The sequence below is a fragment of the Nipponia nippon genome, unplaced genomic scaffold (assembly GCF_047370975.1).
Source record: "Nipponia nippon isolate SJK-2023a ecotype South Korea unplaced genomic scaffold, ASM4737097v1 scaffold_9, whole genome shotgun sequence".
Lineage (NCBI taxonomy): Eukaryota > Metazoa > Chordata > Aves > Pelecaniformes > Threskiornithidae > Nipponia > Nipponia nippon.
Window position 1 is genome coordinate 5,681,726 of NW_028262413.1, and position 15,387 is coordinate 5,697,112.

Consider the following 15,387-nt stretch of genomic DNA (forward strand, 5'->3'; position numbering starts at 1 on the left):
GCAGGTTTTTTGGAGTATTTGGAGATAGAAAAGTTTCTGTGTGAAGTTATCAAAATTACAAATATCATACGTATACATGAGGCAGGATTTAATTTGATTGAATAAAGGCACAAAAATAAAAAGCCAAAATAGAAAGCTATGGTACATAGAGATTTTCTGTTCTCCAAATGTGCAATCACGGACATATGATGTAAAATACTTCAGCCTAAAGGAAAATGAGTTTAGGAACAATTCACAAAACAGTTTGGAAATTCTAGTGTGAATAACAGAAGAAATCCAACAAATTCCCAAGTATACTTCTTTTTCAAAGCTTTTTCAAGATAATAATCCAATTTTCAAAATTTACAGAAATTCTAGCTTTACTGCAGCAAGCCTTGGATTTCATAATACCAACATAAAAAATCACAAATTTATACCCAACATGCCTTTAACTCAAGGATTACTGTCCAATTCTCTTTGGCTTACTTAGGACCCTCAACAAAACATATTGATTCTTCAAAGCAAGGTCCCTTCCTGACAGCAAAATTCTATTTTGCTGTCATGAACAATTACAAATATACATCTATGAAAACATTCCCAGTTTCAGGGGCATAATCTATTCTAGACAGTAAATCACTGAGACATCTTCATCCCTCGGGCAGCCAAAATACATAGGTCAGATTTATGAGATTTCACATTGAATTCCCCAGACTTAAAGAAAAATGTAGGTATCTACCCTGTTTCCTAAGACAACAGATAAGAAAAAAGGGCATTTGAAGAAAACAAGGTATATTTGTTTTATTCTATTGTTGTTGACTTACCAGTTTCGGCTAAGTTCTTTGCCATTCTCTAAGCAAACAACATTAATAAACAAAAACCTGTAACACTTTAGGTGGTGACAACAGTCCTTACTCAGGATATCATGCTGAGATTTCATTTAAAGCTAAATCTGAAATTTTTCTTCATAAGAGAAGTATCACTTACGTAAGTGTAATTGTGCTTCTGAAAAAGAATGTTTAGGCTTTGTGTTCTTTCTTTCCTAGGTTTGCCATCCCCACTAGCATAAATTCCTTATTTAAAATAAATAAGAATCATTTTTTATGAGTTAATCCATATCGAGCCAGAACATTAGGACACCACAACTGCATAAGTTATTCTTCTATAAGAGACAAATAATACTGCATGGAAAACTCTGCAAGCTTGAGCTGAGAATAATAAATAAGAGAACTTGGAACCAAAACATAGCAGTATAGAAAACTACAAAAAGGCAGCACCAGCACTACAGAAACAGCATTTAGAAATGTCTTTCTACCCAAGTCCTTTTCAGTGCCTTCATAAATTCCTACCTGGAATACTCTGATTTGTTGAAGATTTAGTGTGCTCTTCCAGTTGTTCGCTTCCAGGAATGATGGGGGGACTGAAGACATTCAACCAGTCCCTGGAAAATACAAATAAAAATATCATTCATAAAAGCACGGTTTGTGTTCCTATTTATTCTAATTCTTTTGATTACTAAAAAAAATTTCAAAGGAAATTGCAGATTATCAAGTGTGATGAAACAAAATCAAGCTGGATTTTATTATTATAAAAATAAACTTTACAGTTAATACAGTTCTTAAATGTTAAGGTTTCCTTCCTTCCTTAGCCTTTTCACCTGTTCTGTTCACACTAAAAATCTGTGTTTTAAGTCAGGTTTGCTTTGCAGATTTCAGCTGGTATTGCTCTCTCAGCAAAAGAGAGAGCAAAAATCACACACACGAGGTGTGATCCATAATCCGCAGAGCTATACTTTGAAAGCCTATGGGACTCATGAGAGTCTTTTTCTGAGGAATAAAGACATGGGATGAACAACCTGCGTTTGATGAGAGACTGTGGGGGTCAATTTGATTAAAAATCCTTACCGTCTCTCAGGAAAAAGGCTCAAAGACAATCACAAAAGATGTGTTTGCTTACCACCTGGTGCTGCTTGGAGCCTCCTGTAATAGGGTGACACAGCAAGCGCTCTATCTTTCACAGTCTGGATGGTCGGTGAGTTAGAGCTGAGCTTAGACATGAGATGGATGCCACCAACAGTGTGATACCAACTCAGTGCTCATGAACTGTGGGGCAGCTGATTTGTATTAAATAATCTAGTTTTTCCAGTTTAATTTACCTTTAAAATTTTTCAATAAAGGGATGCAATTAGTGATCAGAGCTAAGAATAACATACTAACAGTTTTCTAGTGTTTTTAAGAAGGAAACATCGGATTGAGTCAGGATCTTATTGTTGCTAGAATTGTTGATATTGAAAAAAACTTTGTTGGGTAAATACATTATAAACAATTGTTTGTAACAATTTTTTATTGTTATAAAATGTTATATGTTATAAATAAAAAATTTGTTATTGAGCATAACATGATTTTAGCTACTGGCAAGACTATACAGAGGACCCTTCTCATCGCAGCTGTCACGTATCTATTTTGCTTCTGTAAAAAAACAGTTTTGATGGTATCTTTACCATAGAGGAGGGAGTACAGACCTTCTTCACCTATTCAATTTAATGGGCAATTTATGCCTCTCCCAAACACTACTCTGTGATAGCTTTTAAGGATTATTTTCATGTTATCATACATTCATGCAAAGTTCAATGTCCATTACACATGTGCCACTTTATGATACGCTGTCTTTGATTGTTACAGCTCAAAAAAGGAAAGCAGAACAGTTGTTTTTATTATTATTGTTATTGCTTTTTATGGCAAACTGAACTGCGGACGTTCACTGAAAAAGTGGGTAGGAAACACAAGAATCAGAGGTCGCTCATACTATACTTTCTATCAGAGAAAGATAGCTCTGGAAGGACACACTGAAGTCACAAACTTCAGACATTCCTTGTGCAGGTAACCACGACTTGTAATTCTTTTCATATATGAAACTAATCTCTGTACACTGCATAGCTGATGCTCCCTTAAGTTCCCATCTCTCCTCTTCAACAGTAAAGAGCTGCAATACATTAAAGCTTCCATATAACCATTAACTAGACTAAGTAATTGCAAGGTAACTCTTGAACACAGAATTCAAGGGATCTCAGTAAATCATCTCATTTTGACAGAACCAGATCCATCCTTTTTGACCAACCTATTTCACTGCAAGGCACGGGGAACGGAATGGAAAAGGGGTCTTTAAATTCCCTTATGTTTGCTTCATGCTGGCGGGAACAGTCCAGCTCTACCGAGTAAATTAAACGTGGTTCAGGGTTGATTTAACTTCTGTCTGGTCATGGCTGTCCCAACAGCTGGCACAAAAACATTATGCATGCAAACTTGTGCTAGAGGCCAGGAAGATTAGCCAGAGCTGTAGAGGTAACTTCAACATCCACGGCTTCCTCTAGAAGGGATGAAATTTTCCAAAATTTGACAGATTTCTTTACATTGCCAGACTGTAATTGTCTCAACTCAATTGTCCAACACCAAGTAAACAGGTAATGTATTCTGCTTTCTGAAAAGCCTTGATAATCTCATGTAAGATTTGCTTCTGACAGAGAAATCTGGCAAGGCTCAGTCGTGTGTTATAATTGCTAAAAGATGCCAATTGCTTTTTTTTTTTTTGTTAGTTTTTCTGCTACTTCTAGACTTGTTATTGATTCCACATCATCTCCTGTTGGCATGTGCGCATAATCTGGGGTGAATCAGGGGACAACCACCTATCTGTTTGCAGTCAAAATGGAAAAAACTAATTTTCTGCCTCAGGAAACAGAACTGCTGGTGTAGAAATCCAGCAAGTGGTATAGCAGATTTAAAGGAAGAGATATTGAATTTTCCATCATTTCAATATGTAAAAAACATACTTCAAAATTTTTTTATACCATCATATTATTTTCACTTATATGGCCAACTTCACAACCAATCCTTCTCCTCTTCTGCTCTTCAGCTAATGCCAGTGAGAACTGGTACAACTAATCCACACAGCATTATGCTTGCCTAGGCATCTCATTATTAGCGCGCTCTGGTTTTGCTCACCATAGTTGCATTCCCTGAATACAGCCAAAGACTCTTCGTTTACACCACAGCTTCGGAAGTTTTTAGGAATAACAGTCAAATGCATGCTATGGTATCCAGTGGCATGGTAGAAGATATTTTCCATTTCTGCCACTTGCACGTGTGGTTTGGGCTGCCTCAGAATCAGCCAACATAAGCCTACCACCAGAATCTGCCCATGCTCGTAGGATGCGGTCAGAGAGCACAACGCATTATCACTTACCTGATTCTCTACAATTGCACTGAAACACAGTGTCAGCAAAGGCAATCTCTTAGAGAAATTGCGGCAATTTTAGAGAAGGTAAGGAAGAGCTATTAGTGCCAATCTACATCTCTGCTTCCCAAGCTACCCTTTCTTCCAAATTCACTACGCTTTTTTTAAAAGACAGTGATGTTTGAGATCCAGAGAAGAACTAGAATATTCCTGCTAGGAAGACTGCTGAAGCAAAAGCAGTGCAAGGACAGAGGAAAGAAAATGCCTGCTTCTAAAGAGGATTATCTCAGTCAGACCAACAAATGTAGTTAGAAAAGTAAAACAGCTTTAGAGTATATATGCAGTTCTACACATCTGGCACAAAACAGAAGAGTCTGAAGATACATGTTTTTCATATAAAATATGTATCAGAGAATTTTTAAAGAAAATAGTTGATACTTGGAAACCAGAGAGGATGTTAGTTAAGAAGGAAAGAAAGATAATAAGGCAATTACTGCCAATGGAAAAGAAAGAGACAATTAATTTAGGGAACATTGAGGGAGGGAGGTGATCATGTGTCATTGAGCCAGTATTTCTGTTAAATTAATAGTTCTTATGACTCGGGAAATTTATGAATTTTACTTTGAAGTCTCATCTCTGGAAGGTCCTCCTGAAAGATCAAGGCTGAGAAATCAGAGATGGGATGATCTGTGAGTAGCTGGATGATTTTGTCTTTGATTTTCTCCTTCATTTATTGAATAAATTCTCGTGTAAAGGAGTTGTTCAGTTTCATCTTTATACTTATTCTGATGCATCTGGTTTAGTAGATGAATTATTATTCTCTCTAGTAGGTGCAAGTGTAAGATCTAGGGGTTTTGACGGTTCTAAAGGGAGGCCAAGGAGTGTTTCTTTATGATAGAGGAAACAGAGATGTGTTGGCCAGTTTAATATTTCCTATTAAGACAGTCCAGATTCAGTTCATGTTTTTTTTTCTCTCAATATCCAAGAAAAACTAATAGTTTTGCTATTCAAACCCCTCCCAGCAAGACAAGTAATCAAAACACTACAATATTAGGGATTCGTTGTTGACTTAGTATTAATTTTAAGGTTGAAACATTTTACTCAATATATATTAAAAACTGGTTTATTACTTCCACATGTGACTTAGCAATGTCTAAATCAACTTTTCCTAAAATCTCAAGAAAAAAAAAATCTCACGAGTGCTGAAGTCTTCTTGGCCAAATTGCAGTAGAGAGTAAATATTGGCAGTTGATTGATAAACCTCTGAAAAGTGTGATTACAGTGGCAATTCTGATAAATGCTGTAGTCCCACAGTCAAGACAGACTTTTCTACAGTGAAATCTGCAGTTGCTTTTAGGAAGCCCCTAAAGCACGTGTGTGTGTGAGAAAGTGTATGAGTTAATAAAAAAAAAAAAAATCCCGAAAAATTTGTAGACCTTGCCTAGAAGTAGAGCCCAGCATGGAGACAACCAGCAATATTCTGAGAAATGCAGACGGTGGCCTGTGTTCCCATTCATTGTATTTTTATTCTGACTGAATAAAGAATATTTTTTGGGGGGAACTTCTTTAAGAAGCTAGTTTATCTCCTTAAAACAGAAAAGCTAATCACGCATTCTGACTAATTAAAGGCACTCTATTTATGCTATCAATGCCTCCAGCTGTAATTAATACAATCAACATGCAATAAACTATGTAGAGCTTTCCTGATAACAACATGAAATGCTAAGTACTGTCTTTTGACGTTGTGAGTTGCATTGTATGAAGGCTCAGAATAGCTTCCACACACATTCAAAGCATCATGCACCTTTAATGATTGCACTGAAGTTCTTCATTATTCTGAAAGCTATTCTCCATACCAAAATATAATAAAAAATGTTATATAAGCTTGTTATTTATGGTATTTTCTTAAAAAATACTTTCAGAAAATAATTGTCATATACTGAAATATCACATGATAGCTGAACTGTGATGGAAAGCAAAAGAATCTTTTGGACTTATGAACATCATTTTTGATTTTATGACAGTCTGTAAAATTTGCAGAAAATGGCATCCGTCAGTAAAATCTGCTGAGAAAATTAGTGATGCTTTATTAAGTAGCACTTATCAATGACAATGTATCAAAATTTTTACCCTCAACAGAAATCCAAAGAATCAGAGGGTTTTGATTTAAATCTTACTGAACACCTTTGATACTTTGAATTTTTGCAGATATTTTTGCTTTTTAGTCTATCCTACTGACTGAACTGAGAAAATGGCAAATCACTTAGTATAAAGATTTTTAACATTGCTGTTAATTGAGATAGCATACTTTATTACATTTCTTTTGGATCAGATTTAATTGATATGACTTAAATCAATGGGTTCATTTATCCACATTATTAACAAAATTAAAATGCTTCAAAGTTTTAGTACAGTATACAATCTATACAGGAATTAGAAGGAATATTCAAATTCTTTGGTCAGCCTGGCAGCATTCTTAAAAAACTTAAGGCAAGGGCTACATTATATCAAATGATGGGACAAAAAACCATCAGTTTTGTAGCATTAAGAACACATCAAACTGACAAACTATTAAGCATCTGAAGAGTACAATCAATAAATAACACAAAAGATGATATTTAACTGCATGAACTACTTAGTAAATCTTTATGAATACTAGAGGAGAACTGGATCGTGCCTGAGTGATAATAAGAGGAGCACGTTTGCTGAATTATTTTTTACAGTGGATAATTTGACTAACTCTGTGGAGGGCCAGAGAATGCCAATGTATGAATCAAGAGTATAAAAATATTTCAAGGAAAAAAGGACCAATTCTTGACATCTTGTGCAACTATCAACTAAAATCTCAGCACATACTTCTGTTGTATTAGTAATATTTAATACCACATGAAGCAAATTCTGCTGCAAGTGCTCCAAGTGAATAAGTAATACCATGATCCACTGAATGCAAAGTGCCAGCTCATATCACAAGTGTGGTTCAGTATAGCCTAAATATTCAATTCAGAGCTATTTTTCTCATTTGTTTGGATTTTTAATTTTATCTATTTAAGAAAGGTTGTTAGAGACTAACTCAGTTCTTTGATAAATCAATAAAAAGTCACCTAGCTTTGTAACACCCCTCACCTATTCCCTGCTACATCTTTTTTGGAGCATATATTGTTAGGCTCCTCTAGATTACCATATCTGAATTTTCAATTATTTACATATTGGCTGAACTTCATGCATATGTGTAACTTCATTAACTTAAATCAGATTACCTATACACACCTATCTGGGTTCTGCTTTGTAATATATTAGTGATGTATGAGTAATGGGAGGTTTTTGTTAATAGAACCATTTCCATAGAAATAAAGACTTCAATAATAGTTTCATTAGTGAAGCAAGGACTTATGAAGGCTATTAACAATAAGATGTGTTTGTGTTATGTATAAAATCCAATCATATTTGAAAAAATGTTGAAATCAAATTCCAGGTCCTGCCACTATATATGTTTGTAATAATTGTGAAGTCATCTTAGCCTTAAATTGTCCATTATTGTATCTAAAATGCTTCAAACAATTTCAATTTTTGAACATTCTTGAAGTTCTTACATAAATATGCCATAAACCAAGAAACATATCAATAATTGTTCAGTGCTACTCAGCTCCAGGTGGGAAAAACAGTATATTTATAATGGAAAACTGAGTGAGCCTACAGAAGATGATATACTACCAAAAGAATATAGAGTACACTTATACATACAAACCAAGGATTTTTTGAATGCACATTTTAACAAAAATCTTGAAAAATAACATAAATATACATGTCCATGTGACTTTGCATGAATTGAAAGCTCTGTTTTAAAAAGACACATCCTAAGTATTTAAGGGCAACCCGGCAATATGTTGATGATTAAAAAAATGTGAGCCATGAGCTACATTGTATTATTCTCCTGGTGTGTTACTGTAGTTTCAAAATATCATTAAATCAGCACAAACCAACACTTATCATTTCCTGCACATTTTTCAGTGAGCTGCATTCTGACTATGAGTAATCTGTTAATCTGTTCTTTGCCTCGCAATCCGTCAAAGTGACAGATTCATTCCATCCCTAATACATAATATCTTCATTTACTGTATGCCTTACTGGAACTTTCTTTTTTTGCTAGCACAAAGATTTAGGAAATCATAAGCATATTTACAGAATGCCTTTTTCCTTCCTCCAAACCACTTCAGCAAGTGCAGCCTGCAAAATACCATACTTCTAATGGAGGCAGAGAGACCTCCTTAAAAACTAAATTATTTAATTTTCAATGTATCAGTAACTAAAAAAAAGATCATAAAAAGCACAAGTGCAACTGTGCATGGAAGACTTGAATCTGCTCTTCAAGTCTTAAATCTGTAAATGAACTGGCTTACGGGTGCTAGATTAGATTCAAGGATAACAAAGGAGATGTGAATTCTACTTACTAAACAAGATATTTAGATAGTGTAAGGTGCTATGACAAGTGTGTACAGTATAATCATGCTGACTGGTATTAGCTGAAAGTTTGACCTGTTAATGCTAACCCATTTTTTCTTTCATTATCAAAGTTCAAATGATAAATTTGTGCAGGTTATTAAAAACATAGGCAGTCATCTACATCAGTCTAAAAATATGAATGACCTGAATTTGGAGGTTTTACAGCTTAGTAATTAATATATTGTGCTATTTGGTCAATATTTTGATGTTAAATACATGAAACTGCTATCATAGCTTCTGTTAAATGACAGCACCATTGGAATTTACTTAAAGACTAAACCCCTAGTTCATCACCATGTTAGCTTGCTGGCTAGATTATAGTTTCAATATTCACTAGCAATATAAATGACACTAGTAGAGAAAACCACTGTTTTATCATCTAATTTAAGTAAAATCCTAGCCCTTTCTTCTTTGCTAGTTTTGATTCATTTATCAGAAGATCAGCTGTATAAATTGGAAGTAATGAATTTGCAAAGGTGTGTTAAAATTCCTTCATATTAATCTAATCTTAAGCAAGTAAATTCTAATACCTACATCAGATAGTCACTGACCAGTGAATCAAATGGATTTCCACATTTAATGAAGTGTCCATCAGGCAGGGTGTGCTTCCTTTTTTACATATTTGTAACACTTAAATAATTCATTCATCTTAAAAATTATATTTTGATATTCCACCAGTTCAGGAAACACCTGAATCTAGTACCTAACGAGTCTTGTTGCAATTAAAGTAATTCCTTTTCTCCACGGCAGGCCGCCAACAGCATCTTACTGTTCTATGCATCCTGGATGTAGACTGCATCCCATTTAACTTCTAATGGATGACATGAAGCCAGAAGGCTTTTAAAAATCAATGGAGAGATATGACTCAACAGAACACTAACTTCAATACTATCAAACTTGTTAAAGGTGATGCTGTTGAATGTTTCCAGTCTGTGAAAATTACCTTTCTTTTTCAGGAAAGTAAAAAAAACAAAGTATGCAAGAAAACTGACCTTTCAGTATGTTAATGCAATGAGTGGTACAGCATGAAACTGGAAACGTAATCATTACCACACAGTGAGAAGTATGCTTCTTCAACAATGTCAAGTTTTGTCAACAACAAATGTAAAACAACATAAAGGAATCAAAACCAACACTCTTGCACAAATGATACTGGAATAGCAGGGAAGGGAGGCGAGGGCTTTTGTGCCCCTGGAAACCCAGTTTTGCTCTGTAAGAAAATGTTGTATGTACATGGGATGTCAGTCAAGGAGCCTGATTTGTCTGTATTTAAATAAGCTTCCAGTTCAGAAGGAGGATGGAGGAATAATTATGTATTTCCATAGATGGGGGCTGGTTAGTGGTAGTAAGCTGCTTCTTTCCAGAAAAGGGAACAATACAACTGGTACAAACCTATTTGGAAGCTTGCCTGCCCTGTGAACTACCCTAAAATCCCAAGGCTCTAAGAATTGCCAGAAGTTGGACTCAGACCTTAGATGCTGGCTTGTGGCTGGACCGAAGTGCCTTGTCATCCGTAAACACTGGAGATCCCCTGGAAGAAGATGCACTGGCAAAGGACCATAGCAACAGGTCGACTGAGTACTGAAGGAGCGATTGCAACCCTCTGTGAACAGGGAATCCCAGAGTTGTTACAAGATAATGCCTATTTCTTCCTTTCAATCTAAGAGATCTTAGAGGCACGTAAAATCTTTTACTGCCTATTCTCCATCTCTACATATAAGCATGGTCAGACAACTCTGTTTGAATGGCCCAGGAATATTCAGAAAAAGGGTGGAACCAATAAAAAATGTTCTCAATAACTCTTGAAGCTACAAGAAAAAAAAAAAAAGATATAAACTACCCTATATTAAAATAGATGCCACAGCACATTTGGAAGCATTTGCCATGTTGTATATTCAAACCCTCAGTGTATATGCTGCCACATTTTCATGTTCTCAGATTCCTGTACAAGGGAAAGCCATTTTTGGATTATTTTAACAAGCTTTTACGTATTAGCCACTTGGTTCTCAACAACATTTCTGCAGCTAAGCTTTTTACCATCATGATTAAAAAAGTTAACCTTTTCAATTAGATGTTTCCTGTGCCATTTGCTTCGTTTGTCATGTTCTTTTTCATGCATACTATAGCCTGACAAACGTAGCAGAACTTTGCTAATTCAGATTAACGACTGGAAGACCTATTGCAAATTACCCTATTTTGTGGATGAGTAAAGTAACTGAACAATACAATGAAAAACCAAAGTACGTTTTGTGATACACTGTTCTTGTTCACTTATTTTGACAACCGTTGTGTAATTTTATAATACTTCATAATGTAATATTGTCTGCTTTGCAGAAATAATGGAGTTGTATGACTTTGATCTTGTAATGAATCATAAAAATAAATACGGTTCTTTGTTTGCAAAACTCAATCTTTAAATTTGCTTCTTAACTTTAAGTTATTCTGCTATTTAAGCCTTTCCTTGGAAATACGGGAGACAAAGACCTTTTGTGTCTGAATTTCACAGCATGCATGCTGAAGAAGTTCTGGTCTAGTGCAAATAAATATTATAACTACAGTCCTTCTTTTACTGCACCATTTTGTACATGAGTTTAATCTTACTGAATCTCTCAACGGTGTAATAACACATGTATCAGCTATTGGAATGTTTAGTTTTCATGTGGGACCGATGAGAGTACTTCAGTGGTAGTCTCAAAGCTGAACATACTTTTAATACTTGAGAGTTTGCAGTGGATGTGTTTTTGTGCTGGAATCGTTGATACGTTACGCAAATTTCAGGTGCCATGATAATGGCAACATTTATGGCAACAACGGTTTCTAAAAAAAAGACTTCTGTAGCAGGAACTTTTAAAGAAAGTGAAAGAAATAATTGATTTCCTAAAATCAGCAGAGTGGTCAGAGTTATGCATAGAAAGAGTTGTTCATTATATTTAACTAATTTACCAGAATTTTACTAATAATCAAGTTTGAAAAAAGTCAATGTGTATTTAGTTAAACATGTTTATCCATTTCATGATTAATTATCTGAAGTACTATGCGTGCATATCATTACAAAAATAAGAAAATCACACTGTTTGATAAAGTAGCAATTAAGGATACAGGTTCTGCTTTTTTCATCTTAAGGTAAAATGTACAACTTCGTCTGAAAAGTTTATCATTATTGTCCTCAAACACATTAATACGCAAGTCAATGAAACATTTCTTTTGTGATGATAAATCTCAAATCTATAACATTTATCATAATTGGAGAGATACCTTACCAAAAAAGGGAAGAAAATGTTATTAGGTTTTTTGGGTTGTTTTTTTTTTTTTATTCTAGAGGAGAGAAGAATGATGAGCTCCTGATCAGTCTCGTGTAACACATGTAGGTTACAATGACAAGACAGCTTGCTTTAGTTGGGCCGTACCAAGCCCATGTAAAGTAAGATCAGTGACCATTAATCATTTGTCAGACTGCAGGCCCCTATCAGCCACTTATAGATACAAGGAACTTTATATCACATCCACAAGTGGCAAAGCTACAAAGGATTTAAAACACAGTACAGTGGTGACGCTTTTTATAGATAAAAAATAAATCCAGAAAAAATGCTGGCCTGAATTGCATTGTATTTCCATTCAGCAATTTTAGTAAACACTTCAAAATATCATTGTTATTCCTTAAAATTTTAGGGACTTCGTATACTCCTTAGTTTTAAGAGGTTTCTTTTTTATTCACAGCAAAACCACTGATGGAAACTAATTTAAACACAAAAAATCCCATTGAAAAAGCAACTGACTTGCATGTACAGAGCAGATAAATCTGGCTTATTTTACAAGTTAGCAACTGGACTGGCTTGAGGATGGTCCTGAATCCTACCACTTCAGAGCAACTGTAACACTCACTTTTCATAGCAAAACCTATGGAGATAATAATCTCCATGGATGCAGGTCAGTGGGTCATGGAGAAGAACAAGACACTGGAAAGGGCAGATGGGAGCCTGGTAAAATGACACCTCATTGCTTCTTCAGATTCTTGCTGGAATTTCGGGGCTGACAATCTCCATCATCAGCTACAGATGGACTCTCAGTATCAGCAAGGAAGCTTAAGACTCCCCTCCTGTCTCCACATTGGGTCATGATCATCCATCAGGTGGGGCGAATTCCAACACATAGGGCTGAACGGGTAGGGTACGCTATATACTGATGCATACACACTTTCACGTACCAGCTTGGCAAGCGTGAGCTTCCAGCAGCGCAGAGGAGATAGAGGTGGAGCTAACAAGGGAGTACAGTTCTCTTTACTCCTGGTAATTCTGCGCAGGTAACCCTGACCTAGCCCACAGCAGAGGCACAGACAATACTTCAAAAGATCATTTTCACTGACTGATATAGGAATTAACTTCTACAGGTTCCAACCACCCTTGGAAAAGCTGTCAGCCCCAAATATATGGAGTAGTTTGGGAAGGCTGTTGATTTTAGAGCTATTAACATATGAAACCCACCAGCCACTAACAGGGACAACAAATTAAACTTCAGTTTAACAATTATTTTCATTTGTGAATGAACAGCTTGATCCCTCATTCTTTGGTTTGAGACCACTGATCAACAGACTTTCTCATAAAATGATGCCTGTGTTGATCTTATATTCTCAGCTATAGTCTAAATCAGGCTTTTACTATCATTAAATCTCTGTGCCCACAATTCACGATGAGAATACATTTTTTTTTAACATGTAGAGTTAAATGTCTGGGTAAAACCTAACTGGAAATTTGGCTGTGTACATTTTGTATGAAATTGCTGAAGTAAAATACACTTCTTGTGAAAGGATACCCAATGAAATGCTGAAATATTTGTGTCCTACTTTAGTGTGGTTTCTGGGGAACAGCTGTTTGAACTTCAGAGCAACAAATTTTATTTGGTAGCTTGGGAAGAGTTGAGTCGGATGCCAACACAGGATCCGATGAGGCAATGCTTATATTCAACTTACAAAAAACCCCCCTCTCAAAGATGGAAAAATCAGCTTTTATCAGAAATAAATTTTCTGGAGAGCATCTGTAGAAGTTCAGAAAATCTATTCATAAAATTATGCTGAAGTGATCTTTTTCAGAGAGCAGCTCCAAATTTTGCAGTTCAACATGGCTGAAATTCCTCTAGAATATTTACTTTCTTTCAGCTTTTCCTTTAATGAAAGTTCCTAACCTTCTATGACACACAAATATTTTGGAGGACAAATGCTTACTAGGGAGATGCAGGGTACATAGCAATTTCCAGCCCCTGCACTGGAGGAAGAAGTAACATAGATAGTTACAGCTGCCTATTTGGAGAGAAGAGAGCAATTCTGAAGTTCAGCTAGGACCATACAGCACATCAGTCAGTGGGAAGTGCATAGCTAAGGCTTGAAACACTGCACATCATCTTGCTCATCTGGCTCTGCAGCCTCTGCAGTCAGCCTGTCTCCTTTCATTAACTGGTTCTATGCCTTGCAAAGCAGCACGATGTGGAGGTGATTTGTACTGCAGCAGCAATATTCTTGGCAGACTTATGACCTTTACCCAGTGGAACCAATGGAAAATGAGTCTAGCTGGGTCTTTTTATTGACTGCATTTCCATTATCTTCACAGGTGCTTTCTTTCCTGGCTTGTTCTTTTATCTTATTATGGACAGAAGCTACATTTACTGGACAATAGCTTCCACATTGCTCTCTTTTCATTTCCCAGAAAATATCACTACTACACTTTTTAAAGTTACTTGAGACCTGTCAAATTCTTTAGCACTCTTTACAAGAAACTATTTGTTGTTTCAGTAAGTGCATCACGTAACTATCTTCACGCCATGGCATTTATACCCACTTATCTACATAGGATATATTAATTTTTCAAATATTCTGTGTGTTCCCCTACATAGCTACAGCAGGCTTACAAAGATTTAGACATTTTCCAGTTGCTCACAGATTACTTCTTAAAATCGGCTTTAAAAACAGTTTAAGAAGTAAGTTATAGAATTACTATTAATTTTATCTCCCTCTCATTTAGGTACACACCCTCTGTGAACAACATTACAGAGTTTTCCATCATAAAGGAAAGGTAATGATGTGAATAATGGTATTCAAGTCACATCATCTCCAGTTTTTATATCATGATGCAAACTGACCTCATAATTTTGTCATCTTCTGTATTTACAGCCCAATAATGCTTTTCTGGCAGTTCACAAGGGCTACTGAATTTATGAGGCACTTGCAAGTCAGGTATTTTACGAATACTTTGCCTGCATTTCTCGAAAATGACTTCTAGAGAAATTTAAGTCTACTGTGTGTACTGGATTAAAATAGCATAAGAACTAAGTCGTAATTTATACTATTTTGTTTTAAATTTTATTATATGGAAATACAAGTTTTCATTGTTGATCATATTAACTTGATATGATGAAATGCTTTATTTTTACAGATAGTGGTGTTTATTCTGTTTTTCAGCATATAAAATGTACCGAGTAGCAAATTGCTTTAGCACATGCATAAAAATAACTTAATAAAATCTGACTCAACCAATGTATGGGCAAAAAGAAGACAAACAATGTAGCTTGCACTAAAATATAGGCAACTCTAATGCCATCAGAATTATGAAATCGATTCTGGAATAGCGAGTCCTTGACGAAGTGTCAGTCATAAGGTACCTGATATCCTACTCCGTGAACTATAGTCAAGTG

General features: G+C 35.5%; 1 protein-coding gene across 2 annotated transcripts in view; it reads right to left on the bottom strand.

The window, feature by feature from the left end:
- CFAP20DC (CFAP20 domain containing) overlaps positions 1 to 15,387 on the bottom strand; it is an 88,257-nt gene that overhangs the window by 4,168 nt on the left and 68,702 nt on the right. For both annotated transcript variants that reach the window (XM_087743253.1, XM_087743252.1), the window contains exon 17: positions 1,326 to 1,417. In XM_087743253.1, the coding sequence (XP_087599379.1) occupies positions 1,326 to 1,417 (92 nt within the window). The remainder of the gene's footprint in view (positions 1 to 1,325; positions 1,418 to 15,387) is intronic.